The sequence below is a fragment of the Phyllostomus hastatus genome, unplaced genomic scaffold (assembly GCF_019186645.2).
Source record: "Phyllostomus hastatus isolate PE091 unplaced genomic scaffold, TTU_PhHast_1.1 phas_contig_5, whole genome shotgun sequence".
Classification (NCBI taxonomy): domain Eukaryota; kingdom Metazoa; phylum Chordata; class Mammalia; order Chiroptera; family Phyllostomidae; genus Phyllostomus; species Phyllostomus hastatus.
The window spans coordinates 1,645,230-1,670,882 of NW_025333897.1; the positions used below are offsets into that span (position 1 = coordinate 1,645,230).

Sequence of the window (25,653 nt, forward strand, 5' to 3'; positions counted from 1 at the left end):
GGAAATTGACACCCAGAAACATTAAGTAGCGTGCCCAAGGTCACAGAAGCAGAAGATGGCAAAATTGGGGTTTGAAAAGACAGGCAGCCTGCCTACTGAATCTGTCCTCTTAACCACAGAACGCTACTGCTGAGCAGTTAGTGAATGCTCATTCCACACACCGGCGTTGTGCTAAGCCCAGCTCATCTCTCCGAGGTTGGGCAACTGTCCAAGGAAGATATCTTTGGTTCCATTTTACAGGCAGAAATCTGAACCAGGGAGAAGTGAATGAAGTCACTTGTCCAAAGATCCCCAACAAAACGTGGAGCTGGCAGTTTGGTCTCAGTGTCTGTCTGTTCCTTACCACTACAGTCTGTTGCATGTGGGGCTGGGGAAGGGCCCCAAAGACCTCAGGCTGAGCGTGAGTGTCCAAAGCCAGCCTGGGGAGGGAGGGGAGGAGGGGAAGAGCTCATTGGCTGTTCTGTCTGGAATAGGAGGGATCACTAAGTGGAGGAGGGATTTGCTGGGGGCACAGAGGATGGTGTGGGGAGGGGAGTTGCAGGTCAGGTAGTGTCTCTAGAGAAGGGAAACTGATTGAAGGGCTCCCCAACTCTGGTTGGGGGGCCCTGCAGTGAAAACTTCCTGATCCTGGAGTAGAAGGAAGAGGCTTCATGCCAGCCAGAGGCCCCCTGAAGCCTGGGGAGGAGGAGAGAGAGACAGAAATAGAAGCAGAGAAGGAGGGAGGGGAAAGATCTGGGCAAACAGGGTGGGAGGCAGCAAGGACAGAGGCACCAGAGAATCACAGGCCAGGAGGCTCCCTCGCCCAGTGACCCAGCCACACTTATCTATCTCAGTCATCACGACTCCTGGGCACCAAGGGCTTCCCACATGCCAGGCACTGAGCCCACAAACCCTCCCTGATGCATGAAAAGAGAGCATGCAACCCAGCACCGGGCACATAACGCTCACAAAATGAAGTTACTCGATAGCATGATCGCATTTACACTGCAGCCGAGACGTAGTGTGTGCACCCACCTTCTCCAGGTGAGGAAACAGTTCAGAGGCTAAGGAACATGCCTCAGATCATACAGCCAGTGAATGGAGGAGCTGTGACTAGAAAGTTTACTGCCTCCAAATTCTGCACACCTAGTTATCTGACTATATTGTCTCTGAGTCACCTGAGAAAGCTTTATCGAGCAGGTACTATGTACCTAGCCCTGCGCAGGGGATACAGCACTGAACAAAACAGACAAAACAGGAAACCCTGCCTCTTGGGGGGACACAGTAAAGAAGCCAGTAAATATGTAATGAGTGTCTGGTGGTAAGTCAGTACCATGAAATGAATGAAGGAGTGAAAACAGGCTGATGGGACAGGATGACTGAGGGGCCTACTTTAGATTAGTGGGGGCGGGTCCAAAAAGGTGATGTTGGAGCTGAAGAAACCCACTGTGGGAAGAGCCAGGGGACGGCATTCCTGGTGATGGAAATAGCGCGTGCGAAGGCTGTGAGACAAGACTGTGCTCAGTGTGTTGGAGGCAGTGTGTCTGGACTGGAGTGGGGGAGGGGTGGGGGAGAGCAGGTGGGAGAGGTGAGCAGGGAGCAGATTGTGCAGAACCTCGTGGTCTGTGATCAAGAGTCAAGATTTTAGGGAAAGTGGGCACCACAGGAAAAAGAGAAAGAAAATAAAGAGTGGAGATTTTATTCTCAGAGCTATGGGAAGACAACGAAGTGTGTGAGCAGTGAGCACATGTGGTCTGATTTTGGTGGAAACCCCAGCTTTGGAGTGGGGTGCACCTGCCTTCAAAACAATATCAGGACCTGCCATCCCAGAACATGACACCCATTTATTGACATATTTGGGGCCCACACAGTCCCTGGTTTAGCCCTTTGGAGGACCCCCACCACCTTCCTCCTCTTGTAACCCCAGGCCCTTCATTTAACAGAGAATCAGCGCCAATGGTGTGCTCGTTCCTTCAAAATTAAGAGCTTTAAACCCAAGGCACAGGTACACCAGTGAGAGACGGCATGGTATGTTCCAGGAGGAGTGTTTGAGCATGTGGTCTGTGCCTGGCACTGTGGGTGCGGCACTGACCGAGACGGACCCAGTCCCAGCCCTCCCGGACAGACAGATGACAAAACAGCTGTGATGGGAGAAGAAAAGGAGACTGTGCGAGCCCAGGGGAGCTGCCCGACCCCGCCTGCAGGGTCAGGGACATGTGTTAGAGCCTTTTCATAGCAAGTGACAGAACATAGTTTAACAGAAGAAATATAAAAGGCAGGCATTTGTTGGCTCATATAGGTAGGAAGGTGACAATTTAGGGTAAAGCTACAAGGCACTTGGCCTTAGAGACTGGACCTCAGACTCAACCCCACCAAGACACTCTCCTACTCATTTCACTGCCTCAGTGCATATTATCTGTTCAACTGCATGTGCTGGGAAAATGGACATTGATTTGCAGGCACAGTCCCAATCCTTCCAGCACCATAGTCCAGTGGGAAAATGGCAAAATCTCCAGTCTAAATTAAAAAAAAAAAAATCCCAGGGAAGGGCTCAGATTGGCCCAATCAGTGTCATAGGCCAGCCACTCTTGCACTGGTTGTGGCATCTGAGGGAATGCAATGCTTTGATTGGCCAGATAGTGGTTGGTTTACCTCTCAGTATTCAGGTGTCTGGGTTAGGGGTCTGGGGAATGGGGGTGGCTAAAATAAAAATTGGTTGAATCATATGAAATTGCCAGTTTTGTAGGCCAGAAATGGCAAATTATTTACAATCTCATATGGTTGATCCTAAAACTCACCAGCAAAGTCAGATGGGAAAGTTTGTTGGGCTTGTAAGAGTAATAGAAATCCCAGTGGACCACTCAGAAGGGTGTTTGGAAGAGGAGGGGATATTAGCTGAGACTTAGGGGATAAGTGGAAATCAGCCAGGTAAGGACATGGTGGTGGTGGAGAGTGCAGGGCATGTTCCAAGCAGGGGAAACAGCTGATGCAAGGTCATGAGGGAGGGCCTGGGAAGGCTTGCCACTGTGATCTGCCATGGAGTGCTCTGACTGAGCAGACCTGAGTCTGTGTCCGACCAAATGAAGGATTGAAAGAGGGGGCTTTAGCAGGAGAAATGGATGTGGGGCAGGAAAACCCAAAATATATACAGTTCAGAATTTCTTTGCTAGACCTTTGCTTCTCCACATAGAGATTTGCAATCTCATTTCCATTACAGGAGTCATGTTGAAGGGGGTCATTTGCCTGAAGTCAGACATATCATGTGAGTCAAAAATGTGTGTAAATGTTTTTATTTATTTATTCACTTATTTTTAGAGAAAGGGGAAGAGAGGCAAAGAAACATCAATGTGTGGTTGTTTTTCCTGTGTACCCCCCACCCCGCCTGCCCTGCGAGGAGGGACCTGGTGAACAACCCAGGCATATGTCCTTTGACTGGGGATCGAACTGGCGACCCTTGGGTTCACAGGCCGGCACTCAATCCACTGAGCCCACCAGGCAGGGCAGACTCATAATTTTTTTTTGTTGCATATTAACTGACTACCTTTTCTGGATTCTGTGCTGGGCATGCAAAGATGGATTTGTGAGGATTCACTTGGCTGCAAACAAAAAACCTAATTAACATGACTGAAAACATTTGGCTGTCTTATTTAATAAGAATTCTGGAATTAGGGGGTTTGGAGGTTTGGGGTAATGGCTTATTGACATCACCAAGGACCCATTTCCTACCCTTCTGTTCTACCTTCCTGAGAAGGATACAGTCAGATTCTAGGCTTGTTGCCTTATGGTCATAAAATGGTCACCAGAGCTCTATGCCTCACACCCTCATACCAAAGAACTTAGTAGGAAGGAAGGGAACAAGTGAAAGTTTTCTTTGTGTCAGGAAGAAATAAAGTCTAAAATAAGAGTAACAGCAATAAATACATATATGAGGCTTAACCTGTTTCAAAAATTGTTTTATTCTTTATATACATTAACTCAATTAAAAACTGTTTAATCCTAAGACCACTCCAAACTGCAAGGGAGTCTGGGTGGGAAGCAGGTGTTGAGGGAGAGGGAATAATTTTATGCCCTGGGCTGGGCACCTTGCTGCTCACAACCAAACTGGGGTTCTGACACCTACAATCCATATACTGCAGTGGGAGTGGCTGTGGAATTGTATGTCATTTCTAGTGTATGGCCGTACTCCAACCTTTATCCCCTAATTGAGAAAACATGAGAATGCAAAGGAGTGACAGTTATAGAATTATGGGGATGATTTTGAAACCCCTGTAATGTTCAACCATTTAGAAACTTCTGTGGATTACGCTTGGTAATAAATTTCTTGTGATACACCTCATGAGGGATTGTGATGGGCTGGTGGCTGTCACAGTTTTGCAATTATCTATTGCCTCATAAAAATCCAAACCTAGCGGCATAAAACAAACATTACTTTACTATGCTCCCAGATTCTGTGGGTCAGGAACTTGATCACGGCACAGTGGAGATGGCTGGGATCACGGACGCTTCTACACTCACGTGCCTGGTCACCAAGCTGGGATGACCGCGACGCTGAGTTCAGCTGTGACTGCCAACCAGAGTGTGCTCATGTGGCCTCTCCCTGTGGTTTGGGTTTCTTGCAGCATGTGGGTGGGGTTCCAAGAGGGGCAGTGTGAGAATGTGTGTTCTGAGAGTGCTAGGTGGACTTGGTGATGGAAATCACATGACTTGACTTCCACTACACTCTATTGAATGAAGAAGTCACAAGTTCAGGTTCAATGAGAGGAGAGCATTGAGTCTACCTTTTGAAGGAATGAATGTCAAAGACTTGGTGGCCAGTTTTCAAAAACCACGACACATACTGTGCATGAGCTGGAGATGCCAGCAAACTATTTAACAACCACACTGTGGTTAGAACACACACTGGCTGCATATAGGAGCAGATCATGGGACACCTCCCCAGCCCCGCACCAGGTAATAATTCTCTCATTTCTGAATCATGGGGAGGTGTAGGGGCTTCAAGGGGTGGGCAGGTTTGCCTAGGGGGGTTGGGGAAATAGCTATTTGACAACTGTTATGAAAGCATTTCAGTATTTTAACAACAGAAACAGTGCTCCCATTGGGGGGCCCACTGGATTCACTCCCACAAGAGATTCATCACCTTGGAACCTCCATGTGCCACTTTAGGCTGCTTCCTAGATCCATCTCTCACCTTTTCCCTGCTGACCGAACTCTAAAATTTGTTTAGGTACTCACTCTCCCTGGGACACATTTCCCCTAGCCTCAGAGGGGGTTCTTGATTGGTCTAACACTATCTTTGTAATTACATCTTCCTTGCCAGTGACTGGGTTAGGCTTGGGCACGTGACTGGGTTAGGCTTGGGCATATGACTAAATTCTAGCCAATGAGACAAGGATGCACACCCAACAGGGAGTTTCTCTGAAAGGTTTTCTTTGCTAGGAACTGTGTGAAGAATCAAACTTTGTGAAGAGAGGCCAGCTCTCCATACTGGCCCCTGTCCAAATTCATGACCCATAGAATCAGTGAGCATAATAAGATGGTTCTTGTTTTACTCCATTGTTTGGGGTATTCTGTTATTACTTGGAGGATGTTGTATATATGTGGCAGCTGGATCTGTGGCTGCCATCTTGAGACCATGAGGTAACCAGAACAAGAATCAGTCAAAAGGAATGGAAAGAACCTGGTGTCCCAATGACATTATTGAGTGAATGAATGAAGGAATCTTAGAACTTCCCTGTCAACTGACATTTTATGTGTGATAATAAACTCATTTTTGTTCTACTTATTTGAGTTTGGGTTTTGATTCTTATCATACGTAAAACAACCTGATTGGTATAGACCTTTATCTGTCCTAGGTCCATATGGAAAAGAGAGATATTCAGTTTACAATCTGGAAGAGACAGAGAGATATATAAACCTGTGCATATACACACACTTTTGCACAGATGTGGGCATAAATATGCCATTATGCACCTTCAGTTAGACTCAGGTTCATGTAGACACTCACTTGGGCACATATACAGACAGTCCCAGAAGTCTGGCACACACAAATATACACAACCAGTCACTAATTTCACCTGTACCACATAGACATCTGCACTCAGTATAGGCACACAGCCACACACACACTCAAGGATTCATTAATCATGGAAGTTCCAATTCCTTATAGTTTACTTGAACATATTGTGTAAAAGTAGAAAAATAAATTCTTTTGAATGTGAATCAGGGCTACATCTCCATAAATAAGGGATGAATGGAAATAACTTAAGGCAGGGGTGGGGTTTAGTGCATAAATAAGCTTTGGGCTCCCAGATGCACAGATCTCCCCTGGTGATATAATTCAAGTCCTGTTTGAGGAGGCGGAAGAGGTTGAATGTGGCAGTGGCTTCAAGGCACTCTTGGGACACCTGTGAGAGAGAGATGAGAACATGGTTCCCATTGCCCGAGCATCAGCCCCTTCCCTTACCCAGATCCCAGGCATCCATCCTCTACTCCAATAACTTACCTTCTTTGGGGTTCTCTGGAGCTGGTTCAGCCAGTGCTGGAGGAGGGGCCTGGAGCCTGAGGTGGGCAGAGCTGAAACCTGTGGGCAGAGGAGGGTGTCATGTGACCAGGGCCTGGGACAGCTGGGGGCATACACCACAGACATGGCCTGGGTCCCTGAGCACTCACACAGGCCTGGACCTCAGAGAGGATACAGTGCAGTGTGTGAAGGGGCTGGTCCAGGATGTCCTCCAGGGATGAGTCAGCCACAGTCTCCAGGACCTTCACTGTTAAGGCCAGCTCAGCCTCCAAGGCCACAGGGCGCTCCCACACCTGGAGTGGGAAAGTACAGATGAGGGGGCAGGTAAAGTGTAAAGGTGAGAAAGGAAGCAAGGAGGCTCAGGTAGGGAGTACAGGGAAGGAGGGCAAGTGCTAAAGGCACATGTGAGGGGGACAAGTGGTGGGTCAGGTGAGAGGGAATACATAAAGAAGGATGTAGATGAAAACAATACAGGTGGGACACAAAGACAGGGGAGGAGACAGGTTAGGGGACAGGTGAAAAAGTGAAATTGGAACAAGTGAAAGATGACCCATTGGGGTCACAGAGGTTTGAGGGACAAGGGATGGGGACAGATTAGAAGAGAACAGGTTAGGGAGGCAGGTGGGAGGGGACAATTAGATACATAGGTAAGAAGGGCAGATGAATGAGGAGTGTAGGCTGGGAAGAGATCAGTGGAAGAAAGATGATGAGGGGGATAGGTGGGAATCAGTGGCGAGGAGAACAGGTGAGAAGGGAACAGGGAATCACTACTGAGAGTCAACAGTGACAAACTGGGCAGAGCAAGGGGCAAAGACCTGGGAGAGAAAGGAAGATAGAAATGAGAAGAAACTAGGTAAGAGCAGAGGTGTGAGGAACAGGCAAAAAGATGATAAAAGGGACCCAGGGGAGGAACAGAGCCAGGGGAACACTTGTGGAGGGACATGCAAGGAGAGACAAGAGAGAGGGAAGAACAGGTGAGATCCAGGAGGTGAGGGTCCACTTAAGGAGGCAGGGAGAGGGTAAGGGCACCTCAGTTACAACTCACATGTAGTTGTGTCAGTGTCCAGGGTCTGGGGAAGAGGCAGGAGCTGCAGCTCTGGATTTTCCAGTGAGTTTTCCTAGAGAGCAAGAGCAGAGGTTAGAGCACAACACAGTAGGAGGCTGGACCATAGCAGCAAGGATGAAGGTCTAGCAGAACTTGAGTTTGGTCAACAGCAGAAAAAATAGTGATCAGTCATAGCTGAAAAGCTACAGGCTACACCACAGCAGGAGGACAGAGGTTAGCCCACAGTAGCAGGGCTGCAGCTTGGCTGAAGCAGGAGGGTTAGGGCCTAGTCTACAACCATAGGGGCTCACAGATCCAATTAGTGGCAGTTTAGGAAGATGCTCAACTCTCCCCTTCCTGGGGCCACATTGAAATACACACCTATATAGAGAGCAATTACTCCTGACACACAACTGATGGCTGACTGAAGAGCTTCTGAACAACAAACTAGAGAAAGAGACTGAGTAGAGAAGGCTGGGAAACTGGGAGCTCTCTGGGATTGGTGGGAACTCTCCAGAATTGGAGGTGGCAGTGAACACCATGGGTTATGTTCCTCTCCATCCTGATAGGGCAGGTGGGAACTCCATTTGGGTTCTCTGTCCTGCCTGCAGGCTCACTGCTCCATGTTCCGGGGAACACGGCATGGAGCCTATTTCCCCCAAACAAAGTGGGCAAGCAGGATCAACAGAGCATTACTACATGCACCTGTCCTCCCTACCTGGAACAGCTCCATCTCAGTAGGCTAGTTTCCTGGATGCCATAGGTACTTGCTTGGCTCCAGCTGGTCTGCCTACACCACCCTGCAGAGACAGCCTATGCCAAGGTCTTTTTTACACATTTTTTTCAAGACTGGGAGAATAATTATTTTGTCTAATTCTCATAAATATAAAAACTGTAATGAAATGAAGAGACAGAAGAATGTCTTTCAAATAAAGGAACAAGAAGAACAACCCCTAAAAAAAAACCTTTGGAAAAATGGAGATAAATAATTTGCCTGAAAAAAATGGAAAGAAATGGTTATAAGGATGCTTACCAATTTGAGAGTGGAGTAGAGGAACTTAGGGAGAGCTTCAACAAAGAGTAAGAAAGTATAATAGAGAACCAAAAAGAGCTGAAGGATAACATAAGCAAAATGGAAAATATGCTAGGAGAAATCAGCAGCAGATTAGCTAATGCAGAATAATGGACTAGTGACCTGGAAGATCAGACTACTGGAAATCAACAAACTAGAAAAGCAATAAGATAAGAAAAAAAGATTTAAAAAATAATGAAAATTGTTTTAGACTTCTGGGAGAACATCAAGCTCACATTGATATTATAGGTATTCCAAAAAGAGAAGAAAGAGGGAAAGGGACAAACTTTGAAGAAATAATGGCTGAAAAGTTTTCTAACTTGATAAGAAAACAGACATTCAGGTCCAGGAAGCACAGAGAGTTGTAAACAAGATGAAACCACAGATATCCACAACAAGGCATATTGTACTTAAAATGGCAAAGTTAAACATAAATAGACATTTTTGGAAGGCAGCAAGAGGAAAACAAGCAGTTACATACAAAGAAACCACCATAATGCTATCAGCTGATTCATCATCAGCACCTTTATAGGCCAGAAGGAAGTGGTAAGACATCTTTCAAGTGCTGAAAGAAAGAAATCCATAACTTTGAGTAATTTAGTTGGCAAAGCTATAATTCAGAATTGAAGGAGAGATAAAAAGTTTCCTGGAAAAGCAAAAACTAAATGAGTTAATCACTATTTAACCCAGCTATACAAGAAATATTAAAGAGTCTCCTTTAAGCAGAAAGAAAGCCAAAACCAGAACTATATGAAAATATGAGAAAGAATAATACCTCACTGGTATAGCCAAATATTTAATAAATACAGTGAATCAGACATTTAAAAAGTTGCTATGATGATAAAAAGACCAAAGGACAAAACTTAACTCAAACTATAACAATTAGAGTTACACAAAGAGATCTAAAATATGACATCAAAAACATAATTCATGGGGGAGTGAATAAAAATGTAATCCTTTTAGAATGTATTCAAACTTAATACCTATCAGCTTAATATAGACTACTATAGCCCTAGCCTGTGTGGCTTAGTTGGTTGGAGCCTTGTTTTGTAGACTGAAAGGTCGTGGGTTCAATTACCGGCCTGGGTACATAGCCAGGTTGTTGGTTAGATCCCTAGTAAGAGCTTGTATGAGAAATCAACATATCAATGTTTCTCTCTCACATTGATTTTTCTCTCTCTCTTTCCTTTCTTTCTCTCTAAAAGCTCTAAAAAATGTCCACAGGGGAGGATAAAATAGACTGCTATAGATATGGAATGATATCTATAAACTTCGTGGTAACCACAAGCCAAAACTTACAAAAGATACATAAAAAAAGAGAAACGACCACTCCCCAAAAACAACAACAAAAAACACTAAGGAAAACCACAAACCACAAAGGAAGAGGTCCAGAAAAGGAAGAAACAGAAAGGAGCTACAAAACAATGAACAAAATGGCAATAAGTGTATACTTATCAATAATTACTTTAAATTAAATGGATTAATGCTCTAATAAAAAGACATAGGGTGGCTGAATGGATTCAAAACATGACCTATGTATATGAAGCTTACGATAAACTCATTTCAAATTAAAAGACATGTTGGGCTGAAAGTGGAGGCATGGAAAAAGACATTCCATGTAAATATAAATGAAAAGAAAGGTTGGTTAAAAATATCAGACAAAATAGACTTAAAAAATTTTTAAAGAACAAAGAAGAACATTACCTAAGTATAAAAGAGTAAATCCAAGAAGAGGATATAACAATCATAAATATCTATGTACCCAACATAGGAGCACCTTAAACATATGAAGTGAATATTAATAAACATAAAGGAAGAAATTCACAGTTATATAATAATAGTAGGGGATTTTATTAACTCACTCACAGCAATGGATAGATCATCATACAGACAGAAAATTAATAAGAAAGTAATAGTCTTAAATGTCATATTAAATAAGATAGACTTAGCAGACAGTTATAAAACATTTCATCCAAAACCTGCTAAACACACATCTTTCTTTCAAGTGCATATGGAACATTAACCAGGGTAGATCACATATTAGGCCACAAAACAAACCTCACTAAAATAAAAATAATTGAAATCATATTAAGAAAGGGAGGTGACAGAGACAGAGGAGGGTAATGTGTGGGTACATAGTGATGCAAGGAGACCTGACTTTGAGCGGTGAACACACAACACAATATACAGAAGATTGTATTGTACACCTGAAACCTATATAATTTTTAACTGTTACCTTAAAAATTTAATAAAAATGAAAAGAAATCATATCAAGCATCTTTTTCAACCACAATGGCATGAAACTAGAAATCAACTACATGAAAAAGTTGGATAAAACACAAATAGAGATTAAATAATATGCTACTAAACAAACAATATCAAAGAGGAAATAAAACAGGAAATCAAAAACTGCCTTGAGACAAGTGAAAATGAAAAAATAACTTTTCAAAATTCATGAGATGTTGCAAAAGCAGTTTTGAGTAATGAGAAAAATCCCAAATAAACAACATAACTTTACACTTAAACAAATGAGAAAAAGAATAAACAAAAAGCCAAACTAAACAGAAGGAAGGAAGATCACAGTAGAAATAAATAAAACTAAAATACAATAGTAAAAACCAATGAAATTAAGAGGTGGTTTCTTGAAAAGATGAGCAAAATTGGTAAGCCTTCAGTCAAACTCAACAAGAAAAAAGAGCCCAAACAAATAAAATCATAAATAGAAAACAAGAATTTGTAACTGATACCAGAACATAAAAAGAGCCATTAAAGAATATTACAAACTGCCCTGGTTGGTGTGGCTCAATGGATTGAGTACTGGCCTGCAAACCAAAGAGTCACTAGTTCGATTCCCAGTCAGGGCACATGACTGGGTTATAGGCCCAGTCCCCAGTAAGGGCCATGCAAGAAGCAGTTTTGATATTTTTCTCTCTTTCTCTTTCTGCCTCCCTTCCCCTCTCTATAAACATAATTTGTTTTTAAAAAAGAATATCATGAACTGTTCTATGCCAACAAGTTTGACAATTCAGAAGAGGTAGATACACTTCTCCAAGTAACCTCCCAAGACTGAACCAGGAAGAAATACAAAATCTAAGAAACTGATTAGTTTCTTAACTAAACAATAAAATTAAACTTAGCAATAAAATTAAAGCAGTAATAAAATATCTTCCAGCAAATGAAACTCTGGGAACAGACTCTTTACAGGTGAATTCGACCAAATGTTTCAAGTAGAACTAATACCTACACTTTTAAAACGATTTCAAAAAAATTAAAGAGGAAGGAAAACTTCTAAATTTATTCTATGAAGCCAGCATTACCTTGATACCAAAATTACACAAAGATGTTACCAAACAAAAAAACCACAGACCAATATTCTTGATGAACATAGATACAAATGTCCTCAACAAAATATTAGCAAACTGGATTCAACTACACATTAAAAAGATCAGGACTTCTGGCCAAGATAGAGGCGTAGATAGATACACTTTGCCTCCTTACACAACCAAAAGAAGGACAACGACAAATTTAAAAACAAAAAACAACCAGAACTTCCAGAAAATCTAACTGTATGGAAATCTGACAACCAAGGAGTTAACGAAGAAACATTCATTCAGACTAGTAGGAGGAGCAGAGACTGGCAGCCTGGGCAGAGAGGACCCCCCAGCAAGGCGGTGGCTGGTAGATCAGGTGGTCCTACAATTGTGTGCGAATAAACCATGAGGAACAACTGGGGAGTGAGACAGATCACCCAATCCAGGGTTCCAGTGTGGGAAAAGAAAGCCTCAAAACCTCTGGCTGTAAAAACCTGTGAGGGATGCTGTTGCAGGAGAAACTCCTAGCCTCACAGGAGAGTTTATCAGAGAGACCCACAGGGTCCTAGAACATGCACAAACTCACCTATCTGGGAATCAGCACCTGAAGGGCCCAATTTGCTTGTGGGTAGTGGAGGAAGTGACTGAAAGCTGGCAGGGAGCCAATCAAGTGGCCTTGTTCCCTCTCAGACCCTTCCCCCATATATAGTGCCACAGCACAGCAAAGCAAGTCGCCCCTGCCTGGCAAATACCTAAGGCTCTGCCCCTTACTACATAACAGGGTACTGAAACAAAAAAATATGGATCAAATGAAAGAACCGATCAAAGCTTCAAAAATAGAACTAAGTGATGAAGAGATAGCCAAACTATCAGATGCACAGTTCAAAACACTGGTAATCAGGATGCTCACAGAAGTGGTTGAGTATGGTCACAAAATAGAAGCAGAAGTAAAGGCTATGCAAAGTGAAATACAGCAAAATATACAGGGAACCAACAGTGATGGGGAGAAAACCAGGATTCAAGCCAGCAGTTTGGAGGAGAAAAAAGGAAGAAACATTCAACCAGAACAGAATGAACAAATTCTTATTTAAGAATTTGAAAAAATGAGGAGAGGCTTGGGAACCTCTGGAACAACTTTAAATCTTCCAACATCTGAATTGTAGGGGTGCCAGAAGGAAAAGAGGAAGAATGGAAAATTGAAAACATTTGGAAACATAATGAAGGAGATCTTTCCCAATCTGGCAAAGAAAATAGACTTCCAGGAAGTCCAGAATCTCAGAGAGTCCCAAAGAAGTTGGACCCAAGGAGGAACACACCAAGGCACATCATAATTACATTAGCCAAGATTAAAGATAAGGAGAGGATCTCAAAAGCAGATAGAGAAAAGGAGACAGTTACCTACAAAGGAATTCCCATAAGACTCTCAGCTGATTTCTCAAAAGCAACATTGCAGGCAAGAAGGGGCTGGAAAGAAGTATTCAAAGTCATGAAAAGCAGGGACCTCTATCCAAGATTACTCTATCCAGCAAAGTTATCATTTAGAATGGAAGGGCAGATAAAGTGCTTCTCAGATAAGGTCAAGTTAAAGGAGTTCATTATCCCCAAGCCCTTATTATAAGAAATGTTAAAGGAACTTCTCTAAGAAAAAGATCAAAATTATGAACAGTAAAATGACAAAAAACTCACAACTATCAACCACTGAACCTAAAAAAAAAAGCAGAAACAAAAATAAACTAAGCAGCCGTGGCTTGTGTAGTTCAGTGGATTAAGCGTGGGCCTGCGAAGCAAATGGTCGCTGGTTGGATTCCTAGTCAGGGTACATGCCTGGATTGCTGGCCAGCTCTCGAGTAGGGGGGCGTGCAAGAGGCAACCACACATTAATGTTTCTCCCCCTCTCTGCCTCCTTCACTTCCCCTCTATCTGAAAATAAATAAATAAATCTTTGGAAAAAAAAAAAACCCAAACTAAGCAAACAACTAGAACAGGAACAGAATCACAGAAATGGAGATCACATGGAGGGTTATCATTGGGGAGGGAGCAGGGAGAGAATGGGGGAAAAGGTACAGAGAATAAGAAGCATAATTGTTAGATACAAAATAGAGAGGGGGAGGTTGAGAATAGTATAGGAAATGGAGAAGCCAAAAAACATATGTATGACCCATGGACATGAAATAAGGGGAGGAAATGCTGGTGGAAAGGTGGGCTCAGGGTGGAGCGGAATAAAGGGGAGAGAAAAATGGGACAATTCTAATAGCATAATCAATACACTTTATTTTTTAAAATATTTTTTCATTTTTATTTATTTATATTTTTTAGGGAGAGGGTAAGGGAAGGAGAGGGAGAAAGAAACATCAATATGTGGTTGCATCTCACATGTCCCCTGCTGGTGATCTGACCTGCAACCCAGGCATGTGCCCTGACTGGAAATCAAAACAGAGACCTTTTGGTTGAAGGCCTGTGCTCAATTTACTGAGCTACACCAGCCAGGGCAATAAAATATACTTAAAAAAAGGATCATACACCATGACCAAGTTGAATTTATCCCAGGAATACAAGCATGGTTCAACACCTGTAATTCAATCAAGGTGATACATCACAGTTACAAAAAGAAGGATAAAAACCATATGATCATCTCAATAGATGCATAAAAAGCATATGACAAAATCCAACATTCTTTTATGATAAAGTCTATTACAAAGTGGATGTAGAAGAAATATCTTAACAAAATAAAGGCTATACATGATAAACCTACAGCCAATACCATTCTCAATGGCGGAAAGCTGAAAGTTTTTCCGCCAGACTCAGGAACAAGACCAGGATGCCCATTAACACCACTTCTATTCAACATAGTATTTGAAGCCCTAGCCACAGCAAGCAGACAAGAAAAAAAATTAAAAGAAAGAAAGAAAGAAAGAAAGAAAGAAAGAAAGAAAGAAAGAAAAGGCATCCAAATCAGAAAGGAAGAAGTAAAACTTTCATTATTTGCAGATGACATAATACTATATATAGAAAACCCTAAAGAATCCACCAAAAACTATTAGAACTAATAAATGAATTTCATGAAGTTGCAATAAAGACAGAAATTTGCTGTGTTTCTATACATCAATAATGAATGATCAGAAAAAGTAATTAAGTAAACAATCCCACTTACAACTGCATCAAAAGTCATAAAATAAACCCTGGCTGGTTTGGTTCAGTGGACTGAGTGCCAGCCTGGGAACCAAAGAGTCGCTGGTTTAAATCCCAGTCGGTACACATGCCTGTGTTGCAGGCCAGGTCCCCAGTAGGGTGCATGGGAGAGGCAACCAAACATTCATGTTTCTTTTCCTCTCTTTCTCCCTCCCTTCCCTTCTCTCTAAATATAAATAAATAAAATCTTTTTTTAGAAAAGCCAAAAATACCCAGGATTAAATTTAACCAAAGAGATAGAAGACCTGCCTGTATATTGAAAACTGTAAGATATTGGAGAAATGATTGGGGATACAAGTAAATAGAAGAATATGCCATGCTCAGAGATTGAAAGGATTAATATTGTTAAATGTCCTTATTATAGATCAACGGTATAGAATACAGAGCCCAGAAATAAATCCTCACTTGCACGGTAAGTAATTCCATGACAAAGGAGGGAAGAATATACAATGGGGTAAAGATGGTCTCTTCAATAAGTGGTGTTAGGAAAAATGGACAGATATAGGCAAAATAAAAGAACTTAGACTACTTCCTTATACCATATAAAAAATCACAATGAATTAAAGGTTTACACAGAGGACCTGAAGCATAACTTCTAGAAGAAACACAAACAGTAAACTCTTTGACATTGGTGGTAGCAATATGTTTTTGGATATATCTCTGTTGGGCAAGGGCAACAAAAGAAGAAAATAAGTGGGACTACACCAAACTAAAGAGTTTTGCACAGCAAAGGAAACCATCAACAGAATGAAAAGACAATCTACTGAAAGTGAGAAGATATTTACAAATGATACATCCAATAGGGGTTAAGATCCAAAATATATAAGAAACTCATAAAACTTTACAACACGCCCCCCCACCCCGAAAACAAACCAGTTAAAAAATGGTCAGAGGAACTGAATAAACATTTCTTTTATTTAAAAAAGATTTTATTTATTTATTTTTAGAGAGAGGGGGAGAAACACCAATGTGAGAGAGAAACATCGATCAGTCACTTACTTCACTTGCCCTGACTGGAGACCCAACATACAATGCAGGATGTGCCCTGACTGGGAATTGAGCAAGTGACACTGTGCTATCGAGGACAACACCTAACCAACTGAGCCACACTGGTCAGGGCTGAATAGACCTTTCTCCAAAGATGTCATAAAAATGGCCAACAGACATATGAAAAGATGCTCAACATCAACAATTATCAGGAAAATGCAAATTAAAACCACAGTGAGATGTCACCACACACATGCCAGAATGGCTATCATCAGTAAGTTAACAAACAACAAGTCCTGGTGAGGATGTGGAGAAAAGGGAACCCTAGTGCACTGTTGGTGGAATTGTAAATTAGTGCAGCCAGTATAGAAAACAGTATGCGGTTTCCTCAATTACTTAAAAATAAAGCTGCCATACAGTCCAGCAATTCCATTTCTGGTACTTATCTGAAGAAAACCAAAACACTAGTTTGAAAAGACGTATGCACCCCCATGTTCATCTTAGCATTACTTCTAATAACCAGGAAATGGAAGCAACCTAGGTGCCCATCCCCAGATGAATGGATAGCGAAATAACACTGTCCTCCCTCAGTTTGGGAATAAGACAAAGAAGTTCACTACTAACACTTAGATTCAACATACTTTGGACTTATAGTCAGTTTAATAAGGTAAGATAAATAACAGGTACAAAGAGTGGAAAGGAATGAAATAGTTATTTGCATTTAAATCTTTATGTGGGGGAAAACTAAAACAATCTATGGCAAACTATTAGCATTAATAAGGGAATTTAACAAGAGGGTTAGCTTTAAGCCTCCCAAAAAGTTCTCATGACAAGAAGAAATATTCTGTAGCTATGTACAGTGATGGATGTTAACTAGGCATTGTGATGATTATTTAGCAACATATACAATGATCAAATCATGATGTTGTACACCTCAAATTAATATAACGTTGTATGTCAGTTGTACCTCCATTAAGAAAAAGAAAACCCATAGGTACTCATCAAGGCATCCTTGGCTTTCTTGAAGGCCTTCCACTCCATTGGTGGCAGATATTCGAACTTGCCAATATCACAGCCCCTCCCTGTTGAGTGAGGCTTGGAGGAGGGGACAGGACCTGCTGTGGCCAAGCCCAGGCCCGAGGCCACCATCACCAGGAACCACGCTGCAGCCATGGCCCACCTGCGACTGCTTCCCCTGCTGCATGGCTCCACTTTTTAACCACGCTAAATGAGCAGTCATGGCTGATGTGTGTAATGTGCAGACGGAAACTGCAATTTCAAAAGGCATGAGTGGGTGGGGCCTGCTGCTGAGCCAGGTGAGCTCACAGGTGTGGGCAGTGCCAGGTGAGCCCAGAGCTCTAAGAGGAGGAAACAGAAACTGAAATCTATCCCATGAGGGATCCTGAGAAATCCCTGAGCCTAGTTTAAGAGTTCCTGGGACTTTAGGGAGCCCCTAACTGAGGCTGTGGCCGGAAGAAGGATAGGCAGCTGTCCAGTAGGGCAGGGACTGGCCAGGGTGTATGACGGCGAGGATGCCTGACTGCCAGACAGGGAGCTTCCCCCACTGGTTTAAGTGTGTTCCACTAGCTCATTTTATGCTCCGAACATTCCTGAGTGCAGGAAGTCCTCACTTAATGTCCTCGACAGGTTCTTGTAACCTGTATAACAAAACCTATCTGACCACCGGCTGATTGATATAAATGAGTTAAGTTCCTACAGCATATTTCTGGTCACAAAAACATCACCCAAGTTCTAAATGAAGACCCAAAGCATTTCTAATATTAAGCACTGAAATAAAATGTGAGCTATACATCATTTAAGAAAGATTCATAAAAACGGGCCGGATAATGTCTTTTCAGACTCTTTTCTGTCGAGGGTGGTGTGGCCAGAGCCTGTTTGGCCCCTTGGGCAGAGGGCAGTGCCCACCCAGGACAGGAGCCCTGCATTGCAGGGATACTCACACATACCCACTCCCACTCAGATGGGACGACTCGGACACAACTATTCACCTGATAAGCACATCTTTGGGATGTGGGAGGAAATCCCAGTCCCTGGAGAAAACCCATGCAGATGTGGGGAGAATGCGCAATGTCCCCAGAGACAGTGCCCCCAACAGGGGGTCAGTTTTGTTTTTCATCAACAAACATTATGACAAAATGATTGAATGAGACAACGTTGTTAGAGGACCACTATAGTTATTTTCAGGATCATCCCGCATTTTACCTGTGAGGAAACTGAGGAACAGGAAGGCAAAGTGAGTTGCCTGAGGTCCCCCAGCTGGTTCATGGCAGAGCTGGGCTTTGAACAGAGTCCCATGTGCATACCCCCTATACTGTATATGGTCAAAGTAGAAGCAGGGGAACCCTGTGAGTCACAGACAGCTAACTCTCTTTTCCTTCCCTCTGGGTAGCATGACAGTGTAGGGAGCTCCTCATTCATGGGGTTAAGAGTGCTTGCTGGGGATGGGAGGGGTTGGCTGGAGCGAAGACCCTGAGGAAGGCTTGCAGAAGGCAGGCAGAGTATGGCTGCTTTGCCATCAGCCCCTGTTCCCCTCCCCTCCAGCCCCTCTCCTCCGCCCCGCCGTGGTAATAATATTTGTGTAGCAGGTAGGGAATTGCTCTTCTTATGTGGGCATTTCTTATGTTTCATTATTTTATTTCTTTCTTGGCTCTTAGGTGCAGAAAAGTATTACTCATACTCTTCAGATATAACAGAATCACAACAGGCCCATGAGGGACCCTCTAGGTTTTTACCCACCCCCCATGCCCAATCCCCACTCCCACCCTTTCCCCTTACAGGCACCCACTTTAATGCACTTGATATATAGCTGCAAAGGTATATTTTTATAATTTGCAATTTTGTGCATGTATGTGTTTCCAATTTACATAAATGGGATTGTGTTATAAATTTCATTCTATTTCTTTCTTAAAAAAGAAAAACATAGCAGTACCTTTCTGAGATGATGTATAGCTGTATGCACCAAGTTCGCTGCTTCCAATTATTGCATTGTATTCCACAGTGTGTCCAGAGCACTCTTACTGATCTGTTCTTAGCTGGTCCCCCAGTGAGACACATTTCGGTTGCCTTCAGCTCTCCGTTAGAATAAGGCTTCCCTCCTCGTGTTCTGTTGTTGTTCTGCTTCTCCTTCGAGTTCTTTCTCCTGTGTGCATGCAGAACATGTCGAAAGCGCCAGGATTAATTCCTCAGAGGCAATTCACATCCGATGTGGGTAGGGAGCCAGGAAACAAACTCTGCTCCCCTTTTCCTCAGTGGGTCAACTCTGAGATGTGTTCTCCATGATTCCTCAAGTCCTTGGAGAGCCCAGGTTTGAATGACTCGATCTAGTTGCTCACAACAGTAACCTTTGGAGGCAGGGGCCACTAAGTTACACATGAGCCACTAAGGTTAACTCTAGGTGCTGCCTGACCTTTGAACCTGAGTCATAGTAAGGTGAAAAAGCCGAGGTGTCTGGGTTCAAAACTTGAGGAGGCCCTCACTTTCAGGTTCAGGCCAGTGCCCTAGGTACCTCACCTGTCTCCCTCTAGTCCAGACTCTGCACTATTTTTTGGCTTTTTTCTCTTCCATTCCCAGTTTCCCCACTCACTTCTGCTTCCTGGGGTCATCTCCCAAATAAACCACTTGTACCCTTGGATCAGGGCATGCTTTTGGGAGACCCCAAACTAAGACATATATGTATATATCTTAGATATATTCAGGAATAGGATTTCTGGGCCACAGGGCAAACCTGCACTTGTATTGTCTAGTCTGTGCTGTTCCTCAGAACCTCCTGTGATGATGAAAATGTTCTACATTTGCGCTGTCCAGTGCAGTAGCCACCCACCATGTGTGGTCGTTGAGTGCTTACAATTTGGTAGTGCAATGGAGGAACTGAATGTTCAGTTTCTTTCATTTTCTCTTAAGTGGATGGCTATGTGTGGGGCGGCGGCTACAGGAAAGGGCAGTGCAGGTCTGAGTCCTCATCCATTGCTCTCCCACACGGTGGCACCTGCTTCCCTCTCTCCAGAAGTGCCAGAGAGTTCCTGTATCTCCCCTCAATGGTGAGGCCTCCTCAACACAAGGATCTGATTTAGGTGATGTGGTCCAGAACCTTGACAGTGAGCCTGGTGCAGAATAGATGAGACTTTTGAGATTAAGGGAAAAGATGAGTGAATTCTGCATGTGAAAGAAATGTGAATGTTGTGTGGCCAGAGGGTACACTGTAATTTGAAGATAAGTTTTCAAAGTCTGACACTTTCCCCACCGAGAAGTGGGTCTGTCCCCTTCCCTTGAATCTGGGCTGGCCTTAGTGGGCCGTGTGTAACTCTAGCTGCTGCCTGATCTCTGAATCTGAGTCAGAAAGGTTGAGGCAGCTTCTGCTTGGTTCTCTTGAGACTCTCAGTCTGGGGAAGGCCAGCTGCCATGATTTCCCTGAGACGACCATGCTCCCACCCCCACTTGGCCATTTCAGACACACAGCCCAGCTCACAGGTTCCCCAAACCATCCTCTAACTATCCCCAAACTATCCTCTAGTCCCCACCCACCAAGGATCCTACATGGCCATTTTTACTCTACTGCTCCCACGCCTTTGGAACCCAGGAAACAAAAGAACTACCTATGGACACATATTTAATTTCCCCCTTTATATGGCAAATATATATATATCAGTTTGACAGATAGGAGTAGAATAGGAATGATAAGCAAGGTATGGTGTTTTACCAGAGTGCAGAGCCCTGAGTACTTAGCAACGGGCAAGGCTGGGCTATACCTCACTCCCAGGGATGATCTTTCCTCCTCTAGCATATTCTTGATCATGTATCTAAACCCCCTGGTTTTTCATATTGTTGGTCATGCAGTTTGGACCCTCCCCTGACATGTCCTCTCTTGAGATATTGTTAGTTATGTGGTAGACCCCCCCAGAAAAAGAACAAGGGGGCCGGAGAATAGCCTGATATAATTCCCATACAAACCCCTGCGTGACCACTCCCTTAAGCTTTAAGCCCTGGAGATAACATCTAGGCCTCTGTTGTGTTTCAACTCTAGGCCAAGAAGAGCGGCTGGGCTGGGTAACCTCATAGATGACATCAGGAACAGCTTCAACGACCAATGACTGACCTCATGCCTTGGTGCCAACCAATTGGTGGAGACCACAGACTCGAACGGACATACCTGGAAAACTAGTGAATATTCTATGGAGGTTTCCCACTGAGACCTCCAGATAAAACCCTCAAGAGGAAGGACCCAGTGCAGGGTCCTTCTGTCTCTTGAACATGCCTGCATCGTTCCTCTTCTTTTTCCAGAGGGGCGTTCTCTCTGCCTTTTTTTAAGCCTAAGGTCCAAGGGCCCTTTTTTGTCTCTGTAACTTGTTTCCTGAGCCCACACAGCCCAGCTGGCTCACTTCTTCCACAGCTCACCCCTTCTACCTCTGTGATTTTGTAAATAAACTTTTGTTTGTATTTGAGTCTTACCTGTGATTCCTTTCTTAGCCAGAACTCAAATGCTGAGGTTGCTGAACTGAGGGCACTCTAGATGCCAGAGATATTCTGGTGCCATTGCAGCTAACAACACCATCCATGGAGAATGAATTGTCACGTGGATGGATGGATGAATAAACAAACTTTTCAAAGGGCACTGGCAATAAGTTATTTGCAAATGGAGAAAACTAAAGTTTAGAAAAAGGCAAGTATACCACTAAAAGTCAATGGGCAGAGAAATGTCCCATCAAATTTAGCTCTGACTTCAAAGTCGGACCTCCATCACTTTACACTACCTCAGAATGAGTGCTTGCATTGCCAGCTGCCACACCATTACAGAAATGAAAATGAATGAACACCAGGAGAAACAGAGGAATACCACAAGCACACAGGTCTTACAACTGTAAGGACACATTAGTAACAGGATCCCAAATAATCACAATGCGGTCATGAGTGGCATGACAGTCTTTCAGTCAATGATGGACCACGTATGTGCTGGTGGTCCCATTAGATCATAATGGAGCTGGACAGTTGCTATTGCCTAGTGACACTGTAGCTGTTGTGACCCCCTAGGTCCATACATTGCCCATGTGTTTGTGGTGATACTTCTGTAAACACCCTGACGTGCAGCCAGTCACATGCAAGTAGAGCACATCCGGTAGTGTACACTACACAATACTTCATAATAGAGGGCTGTGTTACTGTTTTATGTATTTACTATACATTTCATCATTATTTTAGAGTGCGCTCTTTCTATTTATATAAAAGAGTTTGCTGTAGGACAGTGTGTTAGGCTGGCAGCAGTCTATACACCTTGTGTTTACTGCATCTTTGCACTATTTTCTCTTGTGCTTGATGCAGTATTGTGTTGTTCTGTACATTAGGAACCCTAAATGTACAGAGTTTATGCAGTCCGTAGCAGTGGACAGAGCGTCCTAGGTCTTCACGTTCACTCACCACTCACTCACTGATCACCCAGAGCAACTCCTGGTTCCACAAGCTCCTCACACGTGAGTGCCCTATGCAGGTGTGACATTTTTATCTCTTATACCACATGTTCACTGTGCCTTTTGTGTGCGTAGATATGTTTAGATACACAAATACTTTTCATTGTGTTATAACTGCCTACAGTGTTGAATACAGTTCAACCTGCAGCACAGGTGTGTGGTCCAGGAGCGACAGGCTACACCACACAGCCAAGGTGTGCAGTGGTGGGACCATCGCGGTCAGTGTAAGGGCACTCTGTGACGTCCGCACAACGACAGATTCCCCTAAGGATGCATTTCTCAGAACGACCCCTGGTGGTAAGTGGCGCAGGACTGCAACTGAGAACTTTGACACTGGTGCTCTCCAAATCCCTCAGAAATGGGACCTACTCAGGTGGGGAGATCCAAGAGTCAGAGATTCACGGAATGTCAAAGGAGGCGTTCAGGGGAAATAAGACTGGTTGGTGGTCCACGGGGTCAGCACCAAAGTGGTCACAGAGGTCAGGTCTCTCTCAAACCAGCCCTGGAAGCGGAATCCCAAAAACACACACATCCCACAGCCCAAACAGCATCTTTTCTTCACTGTTTGCACAGTTTTGACAAAAAGTAAAAAAATAAACACTTTATTGGGTGTGAGTTTGAAAATTCACACAGATAAATACATAAATAGTGGATGAGTGGCAATAAATTAAGAAATGCGAGTGAGGCATAAATAAAATCTAAGGTGATGGCACAGGTTGCAGATGGGCCTCGGGGTCAGACACACAGGTCTCCACTGGCGACACATTTCAGGTCATGGGTGAGGAGGCGGAAGAGGTTGAATGTGACAGAGGCTTCAAGGCAGCCAGTGGACTCCTGTGGGGAAGACAGGACACGTCAGTGACTACCCATGATCTGGGTCCCAGTTGTCCCCAGATACGGGTCACTCCCTGGTCACTCGCCTTTTCTGAAGCCTCCTGGAGGCGTCGCAGCCAGCGGTGGAGGTGGCCCTGGGGCCTGGAGCCTGCTGTGGCCTGAGCTGGGACCTGTGGGCAGAGGAGGGTGCTATGTGAGGCAGGGCCTGGGACACGGATGGACCTATGTAGGGGAGAGTCAGAGCCCACAGACATGGCCCAGGAGCCCAGAGCACTCACACAGGCCTGAAGCTTGGTGTGGATGTAGTGAAGCGTGTGAAGGGGCTGGTCCAGGATGTCCCCCAGGGTAGAGTTAGCCACAGTATCCAGGACCTTCAGTGTCAGGGCCAGCTCAGACTCCAAGGCCACGGGACGCTCCCACACCTGACGAGGGGAAACAGGTGAGAGCTACATGTGAGACAGAAACAGGTGAGGAGGGCTGAGGAAGGAACAGTAAAGGTATAAGGTCAGGACAGGTGAGAGGACACAGCCAATGTGGCAGGTGAGGAGAAGAAGTCAAGGAGAGCAAAAAGACCGGAGAGTGAGGAGAAGATGAAGAGGCTACTTAAGCAGGCAGAGGAGCAGGGCCAGGTGAGGGCAGGGCCAAGCCTGACTCTCCCAACTCACGTGCAGCTGCCTCAGGTCCCAGGTCCTGGGGAATGGGCGGGAGCTGCAGCTCCAGTTCTTCAGCAGCAGGGACTCCTCCTGAAGAAAAAGGGCAGGGGTCAGCACACAGCTGGAGGGCTGAGGTTAGACCCCTGCAATGGGACTGGGGGGAGACCAATGACATAAGGAGGGCGGTTAACTTCCAAAAGCAGGTGGAGGCATCTCCCCTGCAGAAGAACACGAGTCAGCCCAATGCAGCAGCAGCAGGAGTCAGCCCACTGTGAGAAGTGCACGGTAGCCCAGCTAGGGGAGGGTACAGGTCCACCGTGAGCCAAATGGAGCATGGTAACCCACAGAGGGAGGGTGGAGGTTGGCCCACAGCAGGTGGGGCAGTGGGGAGACTCACCAAGGCATCCTTGGCCCTCCTGAAGGCCTTCATTTCTTGTGGGGGCAGAGACTTGAACTGGGCCATGGAGCAGCCCCTTGCACCCGGGAGGGCACCGAGGGGCGTGGGCACAGGAACTGCTCCCATCCTGGTCAGCTCCATGGTCATCAGCATCAGCACCAGCATGCAACCCACAGGCAAGTCTGTGTTACAGAAGGAGAGACACATGAGGGCACAGACAGTGTCAGGGGCTGAGGGTGGAGGCTGTGGGGAGGTGGGGGTCATGGGCCATGAGGTGGGGCCTCACCCAGCTGCATCCTCATCTCTGTCTCTGGTCTCTGTCAGCACAGGGGGACCCAAGCGTCCACTGAGAGGCTGTCACCAGGGTCTCTCACTCAGCCTTGTTTTGTGTCTGTGACCTCAGTCTCCTCTTCTGGCTCTCAGTCTGCTGCTCTGTGTGTGTCTCTGAACTTCCAGCTCTGCTCTGATGGAACACCTGCCTGAGCTCCATGGTACAGCTTTTAGCCTGGACAGATGGGCAATCCCAGCTGATGTAGGAAAAGTGAAAACACAATGGCCACTAGGGAGGCCCCAGGCTGGGGGAAGCCCATGCAGGGCGGGGGCCTTGAGCCAGGTGAGCAGCTGGAGGGAAAGAGAAACTGACACAGATTCAGGTTCACATAGAGGAGGTGTATTCCTAAGATGAGTCTCAGGGTAGGGGCAGCCTCAGCCCCACAAAGGGGGTCACAGCACCCTGACGGGGAGGGGACAAAGGGACTTGTCTTTGTGCAGGATACTGCAGTCCAGGGAGAGGAGGAGAAAGGCACCTCTAAGGGTGTTGCCATCAAGACCCTTGAACTTCCAAGAGAGAGGTTACTCAGAGGAGGGGAGAAGAGAAAGGGAGAAGGCTGCTGGTGAGGTGGGAAGGAGTCAGAAAGGCAAAGCAGCCCAGAGTTCAGAGAGGAGACCAGCTGTTCTATCCCTTCCACACTCGGTACCGAGAGAGAGAAAGAATAGGGAGGAGGGGTGCCTCACTAACATCTTAACTGTCCAGTCACTGAGGGACACGGGAATGGAAGGCTCTGCTAGGGAATTGCGGTGTGGCCAAGGACTTCAGGGAACCAGGCCAGTGTGTGAGAAATGCTCTCATTCATTCACCAAGCATTAGGTGGCCCCCACTTTGTATCAGGCATAGCTCAAGTTTCCAG

The 25,653-nt window shown here is 44.7% G+C and overlaps 2 protein-coding genes across 2 annotated transcripts; both read right to left on the bottom strand.

The window, feature by feature from the left end:
* Window positions 1–648: 648 nt before the first annotated feature.
* LOC123823678 (interferon lambda-1-like) lies at window positions 649–17,276 on the bottom strand. Its single transcript, XM_045846638.1, has 6 exons — window positions 17,092–17,276; window positions 7,545–7,617; window positions 6,649–6,792; window positions 6,482–6,559; window positions 6,276–6,383; window positions 649–675 (listed from the first exon to the last, which is right to left on the bottom strand). Exons 1-6 carry the CDS (start codon window positions 17,274–17,276, stop codon window positions 649–651), a joined length of 615 nt encoding a protein of 204 aa, XP_045702594.1.
* A 6,041-nt stretch (window positions 17,277–23,317) lies between these two features.
* Window positions 23,318–24,768, bottom strand: LOC123823679 (interferon lambda-3-like). Its single transcript, XM_045846639.1, has 6 exons — window positions 24,753–24,768; window positions 24,467–24,648; window positions 24,082–24,159; window positions 23,695–23,838; window positions 23,503–23,586; window positions 23,318–23,416 (listed from the first exon to the last, which is right to left on the bottom strand). Exons 1-6 carry the CDS (start codon window positions 24,766–24,768, stop codon window positions 23,318–23,320), a joined length of 603 nt encoding a protein of 200 aa, XP_045702595.1.
* Between the last annotated feature and the right edge of the window lie 885 nt (window positions 24,769–25,653).

What these genes read in the sequence shown, in the direction of transcription:
- LOC123823678 (XM_045846638.1), bottom strand. Translation starts at nt 17,276, where the DNA reads ATGGCTGCAGCGTGGTTCCTGGTGATGGTGGCCTCGGGCCTGGGCTTG. An exon ending in GCCTTGATGAGTACCTATGG is followed by an intron (nt 7,618 to 17,091) that starts GTTTTCTTTTTC and finishes CTTGCTCTCTAG; the next exon opens with GAAAACTCACTGGAAAATCC. An exon ending in TCTCTGAGGTCCAGGCCTGT is followed by an intron (nt 6,560 to 6,648) that starts GTGAGTGCTCAG and finishes CTCTGCCCACAG; the next exon opens with GTTTCAGCTCTGCCCACCTC.
- LOC123823679 (XM_045846639.1), bottom strand. An exon ending in GGAGGGCCAAGGATGCCTTG is followed by an intron (nt 24,160 to 24,466) that starts GTGAGTCTCCCC and finishes CTTTTTCTTCAG; the next exon opens with GAGGAGTCCCTGCTGCTGAA. An exon ending in ACACCAAGCTTCAGGCCTGT is followed by an intron (nt 23,587 to 23,694) that starts GTGAGTGCTCTG and finishes CTCTGCCCACAG; the next exon opens with GTCCCAGCTCAGGCCACAGC.